The sequence below is a fragment of the Myotis daubentonii genome, chromosome 3 (assembly GCF_963259705.1).
Source record: "Myotis daubentonii chromosome 3, mMyoDau2.1, whole genome shotgun sequence".
Taxonomy (NCBI): Eukaryota; Metazoa; Chordata; class Mammalia; order Chiroptera; family Vespertilionidae; genus Myotis; species Myotis daubentonii.
In genome coordinates, this window is record NC_081842.1 from 202,438,850 (window position 1) to 202,456,642 (window position 17,793).

General features: G+C 38.4%; 1 protein-coding gene across 5 annotated transcripts in view; it reads left to right on the top strand.

Annotated features, from left to right (window-relative positions):
* Positions 1-17,793, top strand: part of EYA3 (EYA transcriptional coactivator and phosphatase 3) — a 99,092-nt gene that overhangs the window by 47,827 nt on the left and 33,472 nt on the right. For 3 of the 5 annotated variants that reach the window (XM_059690582.1, XM_059690583.1, XM_059690581.1), the window contains 4 exons: positions 974-1,053; positions 3,739-3,805; positions 8,538-8,674; positions 12,940-13,077. In XM_059690582.1, the coding sequence (XP_059546565.1) occupies positions 974-1,053; positions 3,739-3,805; positions 8,538-8,674; positions 12,940-13,077 (422 nt within the window). The remainder of the gene's footprint in view (positions 1-973; positions 1,054-3,738; positions 3,806-8,537; positions 8,675-12,939; positions 13,078-17,793) is intronic. The other 2 variants (XM_059690585.1, XM_059690584.1) reach the window with 1 other exon arrangement.

A 17,793-nucleotide genomic window follows, 5' to 3' on the forward strand; every position in this document is an offset into this window, starting at 1 on the left:
CCTTCAGTCTGCAGGCCGACGCTCTATCCACTGAGCCAAACCGGTTAGGGCTCTAAGTACTTTCGTATGTTAACTCATTAATCTCTATAACAACTCTATGAGGTAGGTTCTATTGCTACTATTCATTGATAGTTGAAGAACCAGGGCACTAAAGAAGTTCAGTGACTTGCCTAAAGTCATAAAGCTAGCTTTGGCAGAATGGAATATGAACTCAAGCAGTCTGGCTTGAGAATCTGTACTCCTAAGGATTATGCTGTAGGGGTAGTTGAGGGAATATTAGAGAGTGGAAAGTCCACTCAGAAGGAAGAGGAAGGACATTGTAATGAAAGTTAGTATAATCTCCATTTCAGAATTCCAGTGAGAATCTTCCCAACACTAAAGTGTCTAACATAATGACTTGTCCTCCCAGTTTATACGATTTACCTTTCGTAATTTCTCTTAATTTTCTTTATAAGTTAAACAAGTAAAAGAAAAAGATGTTGCTTAGTCTTGGGTATAATAACAAATTAAAAATTGTCTCTTTTTTTTAATTGGGGGAGAAGAGGAATACCATGGAATGAGCCATTTTAAGGTTCAGAACACCTTCTTGGAAGCAAGCATGTATAACTTGAAAAAATGTCTCAAGTTATTATGAGAACCATTGTCTTAAAGCATTTTTAGGTGTTGTGGAGTTTTTCTTTTACCACATTGTCTTCAGAGAAAATCTGACTTGCTTGTGACTTAGCTGGAATTTTTGAGTGATATAAAAACTGAAGAGGTCTACAGATATGAGAAAGAACTGTAGAATGCTGTGGGTACTAACCCTGGCCATTGCTCTTCAGGTAGCTGCTAAAAACCTAGAATAAGGATATCATGAAGATGACTTACTTTGCCTCTTTCTTATATAGCCTCAGAAGAAATGGGCTTGATTTAGTAACTTTTAGCAATGGAATATGTTAGTCAGAGGCTAATATATTCATTTTGGTTCTCCCAGTCAAGTAAGCAACCCCGAAGTCAGTGATCAGAAACCTGAAACTTCAAGCCTTGCTTCAAACCTTACCATGTCAGAGGAAAGTAAGTACCAAATTCTCTGCATGACATAAGTGGCATTCCTATAAACCAGATGATGCTGTTCTTTTATAATTGGTCTCCACTGATTGCCTTGTTTGTCCTGGATGTCCAGAAGACTTTCCTTCCCGTGTGTGTGTGTGTGTGTGTGTGTGTGTGTGTGTGTGTGTGTGTGTTTATATCCCCCGCGAGTTGTAGATCTCCTCTTTGTTCCTTGACTCACTGGAACCTCTGAAAAGAATTGCCCTCCTTTGGTTTCTCACCTCCCATTCACTCTTCAACCCTCTCAAATTTAGTTTCTATTACCACTCTTCCAATGAAATTGCTATTGTCAAGGCCATCAGTAACTTTCAATAACTGCAAGTACTAGTTCTGGTGGACATTTTCTGTTCATATCCTGCTTCTCACTACTGTTCTCCCACCTTTCTCCTTTGCTGACCCTTTGTTCTCTGTCTGAACTCTGAATGTTGGTGGGCCCCGGGATTTGTTTCTAGTCTTTTCTCTTTCCGCATTCTCTCATGCATTAGTATATTTCCAGTCTAACTTCTCCCCTGATTTCATTTGTGTATTCAACTACCTGTTTGACATCTCCACTTTGCTCTAAAAGGGAAGCCATACTTAAAATGTGTGGAAGCTTTTTATTCCCTTAGCCTCCATCAAATCTGTTCTTTTCCCAGGTTTTTCCATCTTGGGAAGTGGCTTCATTATCCCTCCAGTTGCTCAAGCTGAAAAACCTAGAAATTGTCTCTTTTCCCGTTTTCTTCATTCCTTACATACTAATCCATCAGAATGTTCTGCTAGTTTTACCTTCAGAATATACTTGAAGGTTTTAACTTGTCTCCATTGTTGTTCCTCTACTATAATAGCAGGGTATGCCTTGACTCTTTATAATCCTTTTATAGTTCCCAAATACTGCGAAGATCAAGGCTTATTCTTTCTCTAGAAAAATAAAAATTGGCCTAAATCTCCTAGGACTGTGGTCGGCAAACCACGGCTCGCGAGCCACATGCGGCTCTTTGGCCCCTTCAGTGTGGCCACGAAGTTTTAATCGCACTGTATGTGCGCTCCCGCACGTGGTATTTTGTGGAAGAGCCACACTCAAGGGGCCGCAGTTTGCCGACCACTGTCCTAGGATATTTTGTCAGTCTCTTCTAGAATTAACTTAACCCCTAGAGTGCCGGGGAGCGCGATTGCGCTCCTCCTGTCTTTCGCCAAAAGTGCCCGGAGCACTATCATGCTCCTCCTTCAGTGTCCAGTTCTAAGTCTGCTTTTATTAGTGATGATGATATTGCTAAATATGTCAATTCTTGCTGTGAAGATGACGATTTTGTGGAAGATATTGAATATGTAACTTCATTTACTTGCGATTCATCATTTTTTTCCTAAACTGCTGTAAAATCAGCAAAAATGCCTTGGCAATTTTAGCATAGTTCCTAGGATTTTGGTTGGCACTCATAGGGTTAAATCAAAGGAAGAGAAATGTTTGTGTTTTTTAAAGCATTTGCCAGCACAGAAGGAACTATCATGTAGAATTCAAATGAACCTACATTCTTTATGATAGATAATAAGAACTTTAGATCTAATTGAGATTTCTGTCAAAATGATTACGAATGAATATGATCTACAAGTTTCTAGTCATTATTGTTAAAGACCTTGAACAGTGGCAATGGACAAGATCTACTATGATAAACTCACAGATGTTGACTTGTCTTCACTGTTGGGCATGAACATTTTCCTCATCTGCTCTTGACCAAAGTTCCCTTTTTGGTTCAGACACTCAGGGATCCCAGCTTGACATAAATTTAGTTGCTTCACTCTTAGTCCCTATTTATAGTAAAGCAACCTCACTTATAGATGTTGAAAGAAGTTCTTGAACAGTTCAGGAGCCTGGTACAAGCTCTATGATGTTTCAGTCTACAACATGGGCTGAAGTAGTGCCTAATGAATAGGATTTTTGCTATCTGTCAACTTGAGTTGAATATTTATAGCATTTATCCAAGATGAAATCATGAGGGCCAAGCCTTCACAGCAGCTCTTCTAGATAAAGTCATGACGATTAAGAGGACTCTAGCTATGAAAGTGTGTTTACTTGCTAGGTTATCAGAGCATCACATGAGTTCCTCAGGCCTGTCTCTGATTTTCCAAAGTTAAAACCTTAAAACCACAAAACTGAAAAAATAGTAATATAGAAGCATATCTGCATCTTCCCTGCTGCTGACTATACATAGTGATAGCAACAATTTTCTAATAAAATTGGGTATTTCCCCCTAAATCTGTCTTCCTGCAAGTCAGTCATATGGCCAAAATAGAGAATCAGCACCCAGAGAATGAATAAGCTGAAGAAGTATAATGTGGTTTTCTAGATATGGATCTTACTTTTTAAGTTTGCCTGTAGGCACAGCTAAGAGCTTAGGGTGCTCCATCTGTGGTTTTAAATCAGGAAGGGTGAAGGTAAAGATCAATTGGTGTTAACCTTCAATTCTTTTCCATACCTCTCACATTCTAGCTTCTTTTATTGTCTAGAGTCTCTAAATCTGTTATTAGAAGAGTGAGGTATTTGCTACTAGTCTTTCTAAATTTCTGATGTCTAATCTGTATTCTGTAATTTAGTTTGAAACACTATACAGTGAGATATAATTTTCCCATCTCATTTTTGAAGTGTTCTAACTTTTTACCTGGTCTTTCTTTCAGTAATGACATGTACCGATTACATCCCTCGCTCATCCAATGATTATACCTCACAAATGTATTCTGCAAAGTAAGTTGAATATAATTATTTAAAAATATGTATGCTTTTTCTCTAGGTTAATTGCAAAATTTAACTTGATATTTAACTCGGTAAGTTGACATTTAATTTATTTTCACCTCTCTCATTCTCAATCCTTACTCCAATTTGTTGTTGTTCTTGTTAATTCAAGGATATTTTTCCATTGATTTTTTTTTTGGAAAGAGTGGAAGGGAGAGGGAGAGACAGAGAGAGAGAACCATTGATGTGTCATTGATTGGTTGCCTCCTGCACTTTCCCTGACTAGGGCCGGGAATTGAACCTGCAACCAAGGTGTGTGGCCTTAACTGCAATTGAACCCAGGACCCTTTAGTTGGAGGGCTGACACTCTATCCATTGAGCCAAACCAGCTAGGGCCTTACTCCAATTTTTTTATTCCCTCCAAATATGGAGTCTGTGTAATATCTTTTCATTCATTCATTGATTCATTCATTCATTCATTCCTTACCCGAGGTTATGCTTTTTATAGATTTTGGGGGGGGGGGGGTGGCGCGGTGGAGAGAAAGATTAATCAGCTGCCTCCCATATGCGCCCCAACTGAGGATTGAACCTGCAACCCTGGTATGTGCCCTAACCAGGAATCAAACCTGCCACCTTTTGATGTATGGGATGATGCTCCAACCAACTTAGCCACACCAGCCAGGGCTGTAATATCCTTTTAAAAAGTAGATGGTCGCCTGGAATAGATCACTGTTACTCAGGAGCTCACTCTAAATAAGGGGTGGGGAACATCTGGCCCGAAGGCTGTATAAGGTCTTCGAAATCATTTGGTCTGACCCTGCCAAGGCAGGGGTGAGTTAATTATATGTTTGACTAAGTATAGCAGGCTAATTTTTTAAAAAATATATTTTTATTGATTTCAGAGAGGGACAGTGAGAAATAGAAACATCAATGATGAGAGAGAATCATTGACCGGCTGCCTCCTGCACGCCCCCCACTGGGGATCGAGCCCACAACCCACGCATGTGCCCTTGGCCAGAATTGAACCTGGAACCCGTCAGTCCGTAGGTTGACACTCTATCCACTGAGCCAAACTGGCTAGGTCTAGCAGGCTAATTTTTAAGGTGATGTTTTTGTATGGCCTGTGAATGATGTTATAAATATCCAAATAGCTGTTGGCATAAAAAAGATTCCCCACTCCTGCTCTAAATAAATAGGCACTGAAAATGAAAAATACTGTTAGTGATCAAAGCATATTACTGATTAACCTCTGATCGTTTTCTGTTTCCTTTACCTTGATAGACAGATCAATAAAAATAGCTCAAGCCAGCCTCATACTGGGACTTCTCAACCTATTTATGTTCAGTTTCTTGTCTTAAGACTATCCTCAGAGTAGAAGTGGACTTGAAGTTAGACACGTTTAGTGGATTGAAGTCGCTGTAAAGCAGCCTGTGAGGGGTTAAGATCAGCATTTAAAATCCACCAAGTTAATCATCTCCTGACTAATTAGGTGCAGAACATTGTGTATGCCAAGCTGCCAGTTGTGCATTGATAGTGAGCCTATCCTATCTAATAATAGACAAACATGGTAATTGACCGTACCTTCGCTACACCTCCCATAGGCTAACTAGCACAATATGCAAATTTACTGCCAACAAAGATGGCGGCTAATTTGCATACTGCAGGCAGGGTGGGACAGGGCCATCCCGCCTGCCCTGCTGCCATCTGGGCCTGCTGTCTGCGACCCGGGGCAGTGGGCGTCCCATGTGCAACCCAACCTGGGGTGGCCGGGTGGGATAGTGAAGGCTTGAAGGCGGCTCCGGCCGGAGCGAAGGCCTGGGTCCCGGGTGCCGGAGGAAAACCAGTGCCGGCAGCCAGGGGAAGGGAAAGCCTATTGCACGAATCTTTTCATGCAACAGGCCTCTAGTGCAGGGGTCCTCAAACTATGGCCTGCGGGCCACATGCAAATACAAATTATTGTATTTGTTCCCGTTTTGTTTTTTTACTTCAAAATAAGATATGTGCAGTGTGCATAGGAATTTGTTCATAGTTTTCTTTTAAACTATAGTCCGGCCCTCCAATGGTCTGAGGGACAGTGAACTGGCCCCCTGTTTAAAAAGTTTGAGGACCCCTGCTCTAGTGTATACATAAATACATACAACTGTGCTTATTAAATGAGGATATATTCCTATGTGCTTACATAATGCAGGATTCATAGAAATTTGTAGCAGATCAGTGATGCCTGTGGGACTGTTGTAAAAAGAAAACTGGCATTTCCCTCCTTTTTGTGCCCCTTTGTACCTTGATTTTGCACCAGTTAAAAAGTTAACACTAATTAAAAAGTTAACTCAATGAGTTTTCCAAATTCTAATCTGGTATTAACACTAATAGCATACTTGGGCCAGTCATTTTCATGTGGTTTTCTTCTGTGAAATAACTAAACCTGTTCTCTGAGATATTATGGAGTTAACAAAATACTTTGAGCTGTAAAGACACTATATTAAATAGGGTATATCTGGAGATTAATCACTAAGATTTTAAATAATTCCCCATGCAATCTGATTAATAGCTACAACCTGAATTATTTCTTGGTCTCAGATCTGGCTAAGAAGAATAGAAATTTTCAAATTCAGCCTCTTAGAATCCACTGAGATGAGAATATATTGCATATTCCAAATTCATTTACTTATTCAAAAAAGATTGGTATACCTACTATATTCAGTATACCTTATTAGCTATGCCTCTATCTTTTTTTTTAAATGTTTTTATTGATTTTGAGAGAGAGGAAAGGAGAGGGATAGAGAGATAAAAACATCGATGAGAGTCATTGATTGGCTGCCTGTTGCATGTCCCCAACTGGCGACCGAGCCCGGAAACCCAGCCATGTGCCCTGACCGGGAATCAAACTGGTGACCTCATGGTTCAGGGTTGATGTTCAACCACTGAGCAACACAGGCCTGGCATATGCCTTCTATCTTAATTCAGAGCTCCTGTATAACTTTTTTAACTGGACCTCTATTTCATTTTTCTCTCTTCTAATCCATTTACAGAGCAATGCCAAACTAATCTTTATTAAGGAGTAACTCTGATCTTGTCACTCTGCTCAACAATTTCAGTGACTCCCACTTGTTTCAGATTTGTCTGAACTCTTTTAGCCTAGTATTCAAGGTCTTGGCTATCTGTCTTTTTCTCTCTCTCACTACTTCCCTTCCCTTTATATACCTCCCTTAATATAATCTATGCTTCCTGCAGGCTGAAGCCCTTGCTTTCCTTCCTGTGTACCTCTTCCAGAGTTTTTCTGTTTCCCTAGAACACACTTCTTTCCCTCTCCTGCACATTCTATATATGCTCAGTTCACATACCACTTCTTTATAGCCTTCCTTCATTTTCTTCTCCTCCAAACCTGAAAAGAATCTTTTTGCCTTCTGAAACAACGCTTCCCTCCAGTATTTTATCATTATTACTCACATGGTACATGAAACACTTTTTCTTGTAAGTGCAGCATAACTCACCATATAATATAACTGTTATCTAAAAGTTCAATGCATAAAATGTGGGATCATCTTATTGCATGAATGAAACGTGAGGTCAGCCCTAACCAGTTTGGCTCAGTGGACAGAGCGTCGGCCTGTGGCTCGAAGGGCCCCAGGTTCAATTCTGGTAAAGGGCATGTTCCTCGGTTGCAGGCTCCTCCCTGGACCAGGCCCTGGTCGGGGCTTGTGCAGGAGGCAACCAGTTGATGTGTTTCTCTCACATCAATATATCTCTGTGTCTTTCCCTCTCTCTTCCACTCTCTCTAAAAATCAATGGAAGAATATCCTCGGGTGAGGAATAAAAAAAAAAAAAAAAAAAAGATGAAAAAGTAATGTGAGGTCATCTAGCTAGTATATATTACCGGAAGTTTCACTGCTGAATTCAAATCCCTAGTTAAACCTGATGTGGTTGGCACCATTTAGTAGCAGTATACTCTGGCTTAAATATCAGTGGGAAAATTCCAAGTCCTATCTGGGACTTCCCATATTTTTATTATCTGGCTCCTGTTTTATGGGCTTGATCTGACAATATTGGAGCCCATTTCTATTCCCTTGCCTTTTCTCTACCAGCCTCACCCTCTTTTCTAAGCCCCGCTTTTCCTCTTAGAACTTTAGTTTTGCCCTAGCCAGTTTGACTCAGTGGATAGAATGTTGACCTGTGGACTGAAGGGTCCTGGGTTCAATTCCAGTCAAGGGCACATGCCCGGGTTGCAGGATCAATCCCCAGTAGGGGGCGTGCAGGAGGCAGCTAATCAATGATTCTCATCACTGATGTTTCTATCTCTCTCACCCTCTCCCTTCCTCTCTGAAATCAATAAAAATATTTTTAAATAATTTTAAAAAGAGCGTTAGTTTGGCCCAGAAGGCTGGGTGAAGAACGAGAGCAGTTGTGAAGCCTGTTCTATCCAGTTTCCTATTAGTTTAGTTTTGTTCTGTATGTAGACATAAGGGCATAAACAAGTTTAATCTATCCTTTTAAAATATATATATTTTTTTATTGGAGGATATTTGAAAATTATAAATTTTTCATAAAATTTTTTCTTAGGTAGATTGTAGTAGAACCTGGAAAGGAAATATTAGCTATACTTTTTGACCACAGTCAGAGACATTTTGTGGAAGGTTAGTCTCCTCATTACTGATTCTTGGCATTTAGTGATATTAGCTATTTCTCCTATTTTTCATTACTAAAATAAATCACACATGCAAGTTTTTGTTTTCTTGAACTTTTCTAGACCGTATGCACATATCCTCTCAGTTCCTGTTTCGGAAACTGCTTATCCTGGGCAGACTCAGTACCAGACACTACAGCAGTCTCAACCGTATGCTGTCTACCCTCAGGCAACCCAAACGTATGGACTACCTCCTTTTGGTAAGGCATCTTATTATAAGCAGTTTCTAAGAAAATTGATTTTTATCCCCCAGAAACTGATCTTTTCCCAAAAAGCAAGCATGGCTGATCAGAAAGCGGAGAGATGAGTTGTTCTTTGTAGAGCATCTACTCAATTACAGCTGTAATAGAAGTTGGGTTTGCAACTTCCCAACAGCATATTTGATGCATGTAATATAAAATCATGATTTTTCAGTACTCATTTATCTATCAAAGTTAGCCACCAAATTTCCAAGGTACTAAGTCTTGACTGTAAAACCTGGATTCTTTAAGTATTTGTGGAAAATCTTTGAAACATTACTATTTATTTTACTTTATATTAAACATGGTACCTTGGTTAAGTAAGCATAATAAATGTATTTTGAGGTGACTGGTTTGCTAAAGCCAGGCAATCTGAATATGTCTTATATTTGGGGAAATCCCCAATTTTATACAACCTTATATGCATAGAAAATTTTGTTCTTTGGTTATAGGCATCTTGGACATGAACTATAAATTAGAATGATTTATGAGAAGACAGTTTGAGATTCTTTGTACACTTGATATCTGCACTGATTTTTTTCAGTGTATGAAAATTGATAGATATATTAGGGTTGTTTATTACCTATTCCCTGCTTTCCTTGAACTGGTATGAAAAAAAAATGAGAGACTATTATATTATTTTAAAATATGCAATATGTTAATAAAATTCTACCTCTGTAGCCTCTACTGAAACTAGCTGGGAATTAGAAAATCTTTCCACAGACCGCCACAGATAATGGATGTATTCATGTTGCCTTCTTCTGGTTTCTACATTGCTACTTTTCCTGGCCCATTTGGCTAATCTTTATGATAGTGACCGCCTTCTTACTTTTAGGCATTCCTTGGCTCGTAATAACTACTAGAAAAAAAATTGAGGGTTATGTTTCATGATAGTCCTTGTTGGTAACTTCACAAGAAGAGAGAAACAGAAATGCTTTTATTTCTGAGTTTGTAATCCATGCCTACATGCCTGTCAGTTTCAGCCAGTATACTAAAATCTTACATTTGTGTATTACTATATACTGAACTGCTCAAGTTAGTTTGGTTATTGACTAACCCATAGTGACACATATTTGTGCTCAGAGACTTGGGTAAAGTTTATGATAAGACCCCAGTGTGGGGCAGCAGGAGGATGGCACTCAGAGAAAGACTTCCTTTCCCATTGTTAGACCCAGCTGTTGCTCCACATCAGGCTTTTGTGCTTAAAATGAAGAAGCTTTGTAGTTGCAGGCATACAACTGTGGACTAGTGGTCAGGAAATGAAGATTTTGTTTCATCATTTGCTATGGGCAGTAATGCTCTATGATCAAATCATACTACTATTACTTAGAATTCTTGGAAGGGTGCTTTTGAAGGAAGATGCTTATATGCTTAAACACAGGGTTACAGTAATGCTGGCGGCAATATCCATATTGTCTTTTATTACTCTTGTCTTCATAAAATAATTATGTATTAAGTACTTCGTGTTTCTGGTCAAATACATTAGAAACTAACTATTCCTTTATCTTGGACATTTTGCCCTAATTTTTAACCTTATAAAAAGAACCAGTTTATAGGCATTTTACATTTTAAAACTTTTTAAAAAAATGAAATAATGAGGCTAGCAAAAGATTCTCAGTTAATGTTATTTTTACTAATAAGGTAGGATTTTAGTACAGTATAATTATAAACATGTTCACAAATCCAACACCTTTGGTTCAGAACCCATTTAGAAAAAAACATTGATTACAATAAATCTGAAAGTTATTATGACATTGAAATAGCAATTTGTTTACTAGAAATTGTGAATCATGGTACTAATATCCAAATTTCATATAATAAATGTTTTAAAAATAATATTCTCAAATTTTTTATTGAAAATTAGATATAGCAAGAACTTTAGCTGTGGCTAACCTGGACAAGATTTTTTTAATGATCTTGAACTGGAGGCTGCGGGGGCAGTTCTCCTAATTCATGCTAGAGATGTTGATATTCTTTTATTTCCTCAAATAAGTCATTTCATGTGTTTAATAGGAAAGAAAATAATGTGGCTTTTTGTTTTTTTAATGCTTCAAAGCAATTACCGTGTCCGTCAACCTTTTAAGATTTTTACATCTCCCCGTACTATCCTTATATTTACTTTTCAACAAATTTTACAGATCCGAGTTGCACTAAAATATCTCAGTGCCCTGGTGAAGCAGAGGTTCTTACTATATTTCTATAAATTCTCTATCAGATTAGGAGTAAATGAAATGAGTTAATATTGAATTTGAAACTGGCTGATTTTGGTATTGACTTCTTACCTGGAATGTATTTGATTGATGAACCTTCTTAAACCAAATTCTCAGCTTCAACTACACTGATCCAGCAACTGTAGCTATTCAGAACACAGTGAATAACCAGACAATAAGTTTTTTTATAAATAGACTTTTGCATAGCCAAAATTATCACAAAAACAACTCACTCATAAAGGATATCCTTGGGCTCTCATGTAAGAAGCAAAGCTCTGTTTATGGTTTCCTAGGTTACTACAAATGAAAAGGAGATAGATACAATCAGAGATAAGAGATTGTGAAGAAGTGAAAGGTCACAGAGAAAAAACAAAGTAATACAAGTATCTAAAAATCATAGAACCATAATTGAGTTCTATTTAGTAGTAAGCAAATGTCTTCACATATCACAATAACCTGTTTCTGTAATATATATATATTATTATCAGAGTTATCAGAAATAACTCTGATAAAAATCTAAAGGAATGTTCACTATTTCCTCCCTGCCAAGAAGGCAGGAAGAGATCCTCCTATATAATATAAGCCTAATATGCTAAGTGTCTGGTGTTCCAGTCGGCCGTTCAACCAATCAAAGCGTAATATGCTAATTATATGCTAAGGCTGCTCAACTGCTCGCTATAACGTGCACTGACCACCAGGGAGCAGAGACTCCAACCAGTAGGTTAGCTTGCTGCTGGGGTCCGGCCGATCGGGACTGAGAGAGACGGGCTGGACACGCCCTGGGGCCCTCCCACAGTCCCTCCCCTGCTGGCCAACCTCCTGCATCCCTCCCTAGCCCCAGTCATGCACCAGTGGGGTCCCTCAGCCTGGCCTACGCCCTCTTGCAATCCAGGACCCCTCGGGGGATGTTGGAGAGCCGGTTTCAGTCCAATCCCGCTCAACGCAGGAGCTGCCCCCTGGTGGTCAGTGCGCTCCCACAGGGAGAGTGCCACTCAGCCAGAAGCCGGGCTCATGGCTGGCGAGCACAGCAGCAGTGGCGGGAGCCTCTCCCACCTCCATGGAAGTCGGTCATCCCCTGGGGGCTCCCAGACTGTGAGAGGGCGCAGGCTGGCCTGAGGACTCCCCTCCCCCTCTCCCATTGCACAAATTTTGTGCACTGGTCCTCTAGGATAAATATATTAGAAAGATTGTCACTCAGGAGCATTGTGATAAAAATGAATAGCTATGATGTTTATTAGTATGAGATAGATTTATATGTTCTGACATGGAACGATGTCTCTTAAAGGTATGTGGAAAAGCAAATTATGAACAGTATGTATAACATCTTTTAAATTTTTATTAAAAAGAAGAAAAAAGATTAGTAAGTACATAGGAGAAACCTGAGTGACTTTTCTGCAAACTTAATAGTGGTTAAATCTGGATGATGGGATTACATATGACTGTTTTTTCTAAGTTACATATTTCTGTAATGTTTTTAATTTATAAAAATAAGCAGATGTGTCTTTCTTAATCAGAAGAAACAAAGGTAACAAAATAACCAGCTTAAGAAGGCAGAGAAGTATTTAATACATTTTAGAAAAATTTGGTGCTTTTTTAATGGGTAAGTGAATTTTAAACTTATGTGAAATGTCTCCCACTTTGAAAATGCAGATAAATGATTTATTGCTGTACATGGACATCACACACTCTACATCAAATACTCTGGTTGGGTGTCAGTAGCCCCTGTTTTTTTTTTTAACCCTGATAAATTCCCCCCAATCATTGAAATGAAAACATTTATATATAATTATTGGGGTTTTGATAAGATTTTTGTTTCCATGGCCCCACTCCCTAGTTCTTTGAAATTATATTTGCTTGTGGTACACTGTAAGTGGGAGAATCAGTAATTTTCTCTTACAAGCAAATTTACTTTCTTTTAAGATTTAGATTTTAAACTACTGGCTGATATTTAAAAGCATAACCAGGCTCCCCAGTCCCAATGTATTGTTTGTAATTGGTCCAATTTATCTGATTCAGGTGCATTGTGGCCAGGTATGAAACCTGAAAGTGGTTTAATTCAGACTCCACCTCCAAGTCAACACAGTGTTCTTACCTGCACTACAGGGTTAACCACAAGCCAGCCAAGCCCAGCACATTATTCTTATCCCATTCAAGGTAAATAGGCATGGTTGTGTGTGTGTGTATGTTTTATTATTGTTGGTTTTTGTTTTTAGTCTACCTGTATCTCCAGTGTAATAGGAGCTCTGTCTTCTAAAAGAAAAGGGGGGTGATATGTGCCATTGTGCATGCTTTTTGTGTTAGGCAAACCAGAACCTAGGAGTGTGGTTTGTAAGTAGTTTAACCCTTTAATGTGAACTGCTTAGTAGAATTAAAGCTTTCCCTTTTGCATGTTGGTGTTCAGAAAACCAGTCTGTTCTCAGTGGCATTTTGTCCTATAAATAAGTAGAAGACACTATGGTTAGAACTGACTTTTTTATATAAAGTCCAAATAGAGTGGATTGTGAGATGAGTGCTGCTTTGTGAGATGTGTGCCACTTTCTGCTGTGGTTTTATCATACCATTTACAATCACTTCTTAGTGAGAGGTTTTTGTTGATTTTTGTTGCTCAAAAAGTTGTTTCTATTTCATGATGAGAAGCATAGCATTAAACATCTCTGCCTTCCCAAATTCTTTCTCTAAAAGGTTAGAAGTATGATAGGACTTTTAGGAATGAGGACAAAAAAACTCAAAAGACACTATGGAATTAATTCCCAACCCATCCAAATCCAGTGCATGCAATTTATCAATGATAAACTAATGTCAGATTGGGAATTAATGTCCATGTACCTTGCTTCTCATCTGCCTCCTTTCTCCTGATTTCTCCCAGCTTTTAAATTTTATTCCTTATAAAATGGGTGCCCAGGGGGTAAGGGCGAGACAGCAAAAACTGGTCTGAGGTACTCTTAATATGTAAACTTTGATGATGAAAAATGTTTTGGTGTGGATTATTTCAAACAAAATATTTTGATTATTAGTTTTAACTGTTTTCAGTTAAATGATTGAGAACTACTTCTGCTTGGTCCATTGAGAACAGAACCAGTCACTACGTCCTAAGACATTGCTCTGACCCTCTATTATTTACTGAGTCTCCTCTTGTCATATTTATTTTTTCTTCTTTCTTTCTTTGTCCCTTCCCCCTTCTTTCTTGCTAAACAGAACAAACCAAAAGGGAAAAAACTCGAAGAGCATGACTTTGTTTGTCTGTCTTCCCATCTATCCCAGTTGATTTTTATAAGGTATTCTCTAGGTTAGTAGACCTTTTGGGTCCAACTAGGTAAATCTAGTTGTCAAGTCCCTCTAAAGGGGCATATCCCTGATGACTACACCTAGGTCGTGAAAGAAATGAAGGGAATACTCTTTTTTTTTATATTTCTAACCCTCTCCCAAGGTGTAGAACCACCACTTCTCCATAGTTGTATCTTAAGTTTGAGGAACCTAATAGCTATACTTCTCTCTCTTTTTAAAAAAGAGGAACCACCTTTGGAACTCATTGTTTTGCAGTGGTTCTCAACCTTCCTAATGCCGCGATCCTTTAATACAGTTCTTCATGTTGTGGTGACCCCCAACCATAAAATTATTTTCATTGCTACTTCATAACTGTAATTTTGCTACTGTTATGAATCGAATGTAAATATCTTGATATGCAGGATGTATTTTCATTGTTACAAATTGAACATAATTAAAGCATAGTGATTAATCACAAAAACAATATGTAATTATATATGTGTTTTCCGATGGTCTTAGGCGACCCCTGTGAAAGGGTCGTTCAACCCCCAAAGGGGTCGCGGCCCACAGGTTGAGAACCGCTGCTTTAAAAGATCATGAAAAGCCCTGACAGGTTTGGCTCAGTGGATAGAGCGTCAGCCTGCGGACTCAAGGGTCCCCGGTTCGATTCCGGTCAAGGGCAGTAAAAAATAAAAAATAAAAATAAAAGGTCATGAAAATATCCTTTAAATTCCATTAACCACTACCCTAACTTATATGTTAGTACATTTTCCCCCGTTTTGATAGCTTAATTTGGTTTCCTCACATTTTTCTAATAATGATCATTGCTGGTGTTTATTAAGTGCTTACTATGTTCTTAGCATTGTTTTAAACAATAGATAGGTGTTAATCATAATCTTCACAATATACTTTGAGGGAAGTACTATTATTTATTTCATTGTAAAGAAGGGGAACAGAAGACACAGAAAAAGCAAAGTGGCTTGTCAAAGGTCACAAAGTTAGTAAATAATAAAGTCAGGATGTTAGCTGGGCAGTCTGACCACAGAGCATGAGTGATTTATGATTGAAAATATATGATATTTAATATTGAAGTTATGGTATCAATATCAATCCTCCCATAATTAAGAACCTATAGTGGCAGATATCTAAATTTATTTTTCATCTCTTTTTTTGGTTAACTTATTGGTCCATTGTATTATTCATTAGAACTTTGGCACAGAAATTAAGGCAGAAGTTCACCAAATTGAATGTCAACTTTAATTGAAAAATAATTATTTTATTTTTTAATCCTCACCTGAGGGTATTTTTCCAATTGATTTTTTAGAAAGAGTGGAAGGAAAGAAGGCGGGGGGAGAGAGAGAGAGAGAGAGAGAGAGAGAGAGAGAGAGAGAGAGAGAGAGAGAGAGAAACATCAATGTGAGAGAGACCCATTAATTGGTTGCCTCCCACATGCACCCCTACTGGGGCTAGGGACCAAGCCTGCAACCCAGATATGTGCCTTTGATCAAAATTGAACCCAGTACCCTTCAGTCCGTGGCCTGATGATCTAACCACTGAGAAAACTGGCTGGGGTGAAAAAAATTTTAATTAAAAAAAAAAACTAGTTTACCATTAAATTTATTGGGGTATTTTTTGTCACTTATTTTGAAGGAAAAAAATGGTAGAAAATAAGTTAGGTCCTGACCGGTTTGGCTCAGTGGATGGAGCGTCGGCCTGTGGACTGAAGGGTCCCGAGTTCGATTCCAGCAAGGGCATGTACCTTGGTTGCAGGCACATCCCCAGTGGGGAGTGTGCAGGAGGCAGCTGATCGATATTTCTCTCTCATCGATGTTTCTAACTCTCTATCCCTCTCCTTTCCTCCCTGTAAAAAACCAATAAAATATATTTTGGGGGAGCGGGGGGAAGAAAGAAAATAAGTTGGAACAGTGGGCTAAAATGAAATATGGGTATTGGAACATTTAAATGACCTGGGTTCTCCACTCACTCTCCTCACCCCACTTTTCATTTCTGTTAGCATGAACAATTAGTGTTAGTTGTCCAGGCTTCTTCCTCCCCACTATGTGACTACCCAACCATTCCACAGAATACAAACAAGGAGCATTGTATTGATTTTTTGTTTGTTTGTTTGTTAATCCTCACCTAAGGATATTTTTCCATTAATTTTTAGGGAGAGTGGAAAAGAGAGGGGAAGACAGAGAGAAATATCAATGTGAGAGAAACACATCAATTGGTTGCCTTCTGCACAAGCCCTGACCAGGGCCTGGGCCCGGGAGGAGCCCACAACCAAGGTACCTGCCCTTGACCGAATTGAACTCAGGACCCTTTGGTCCACAAGCTGATGTTCTATCCACTGAGCCAAACCGGCTAGGGCAATTTTTTGTTAATGGTCAAAACAGCAATATCTCCTCTTTCTACCCAAAGCATTCTATCATTGACAGCAGCCCTTCTTCCTTTGGGAAGTTAGTAAAATGATCTCAAAAACTCAATTCCTCTTCTGACTTCATCAGCGCTGATCAAAACCTTTATTTTATACTTCAGTGTTTATGAAAACCCTTTGATTAAGTAGATCCGGCTTCTTTATATTAATTTTTTCCTACACTGTTTGTTTATGGCCCAATATCTGGTTATTTTCTTCAGTTGAGATGGTTTAAATGATTAATATTCAAGTGGCAAAATTAATTACAGAAATTTCAAATTTAATTTTAACTCAATCTTGACTTTTAATGAAGGTCTTTGCGCCCTGATGTTGTTGGTATACATAATAGTCTTTCATTGACCAGACTTGTTTTTATTATATATTTTATTTTTTAGAATAGTCTTAGATTTGTAGAAAAATTGAGCACATGGTATAGTTATATTTATCCTCCCACCTTGTACATAGTTTCCCTTATTATTAACATCTTACATTAGAAAGGAACATTTGTTACAATTAATAAACCAATATTAGTGCATTATTACTAATTAAATCCATATTTATTCAGATTTCCTTAGTTTTTGCCTGATATCCTTTTTCTGTTCCAGAATCCCATCCAGTATACCACATTTCCTTTAATTGTCATGTCTCCTTAGGTTTCTCTTGACTATGCAGTTTTTCAGACTTTCCTTGTTTTTGATGACCTTGACATGCTATACTTGAATTCTACAAGTTATACATGTATACAAGATATAAATGAATCCCACAACTACTTACTGAGCATCACCTACTGTAGGCCAGGCACTTTGCTAGATATTGGGATTAATGAATATCTTAAGATTCTGCCTTCATGGAGCTTACAGACTAGTAGAGGAGATAGAAAACAGGCAAGTAAATAGATTTTTGAAAAGTGCTCTGAAAGGAATAAAGAATAGATTGCTATGATTGGGAAAACAAGAAAGGAGTTAGTTTCAATAGAAGGGTCAGAGAGGGTCTGAGAAGGAGGAGCTATCATGCTGGGAGGAGGAGAGGGACAGGGAGAACAATCCAGGTAGAGATCCTCTCTTGTTTTGAGTAACTTGAAAAGGCCAGGGTGAGCAAGAGTGGTGGAGAAACATATATAAAATTAAAGGGGTGGATAGAAACTAAATCTTGCAGCAACCTTTATGTGCCATTAACCCTCCAGCTTTGGG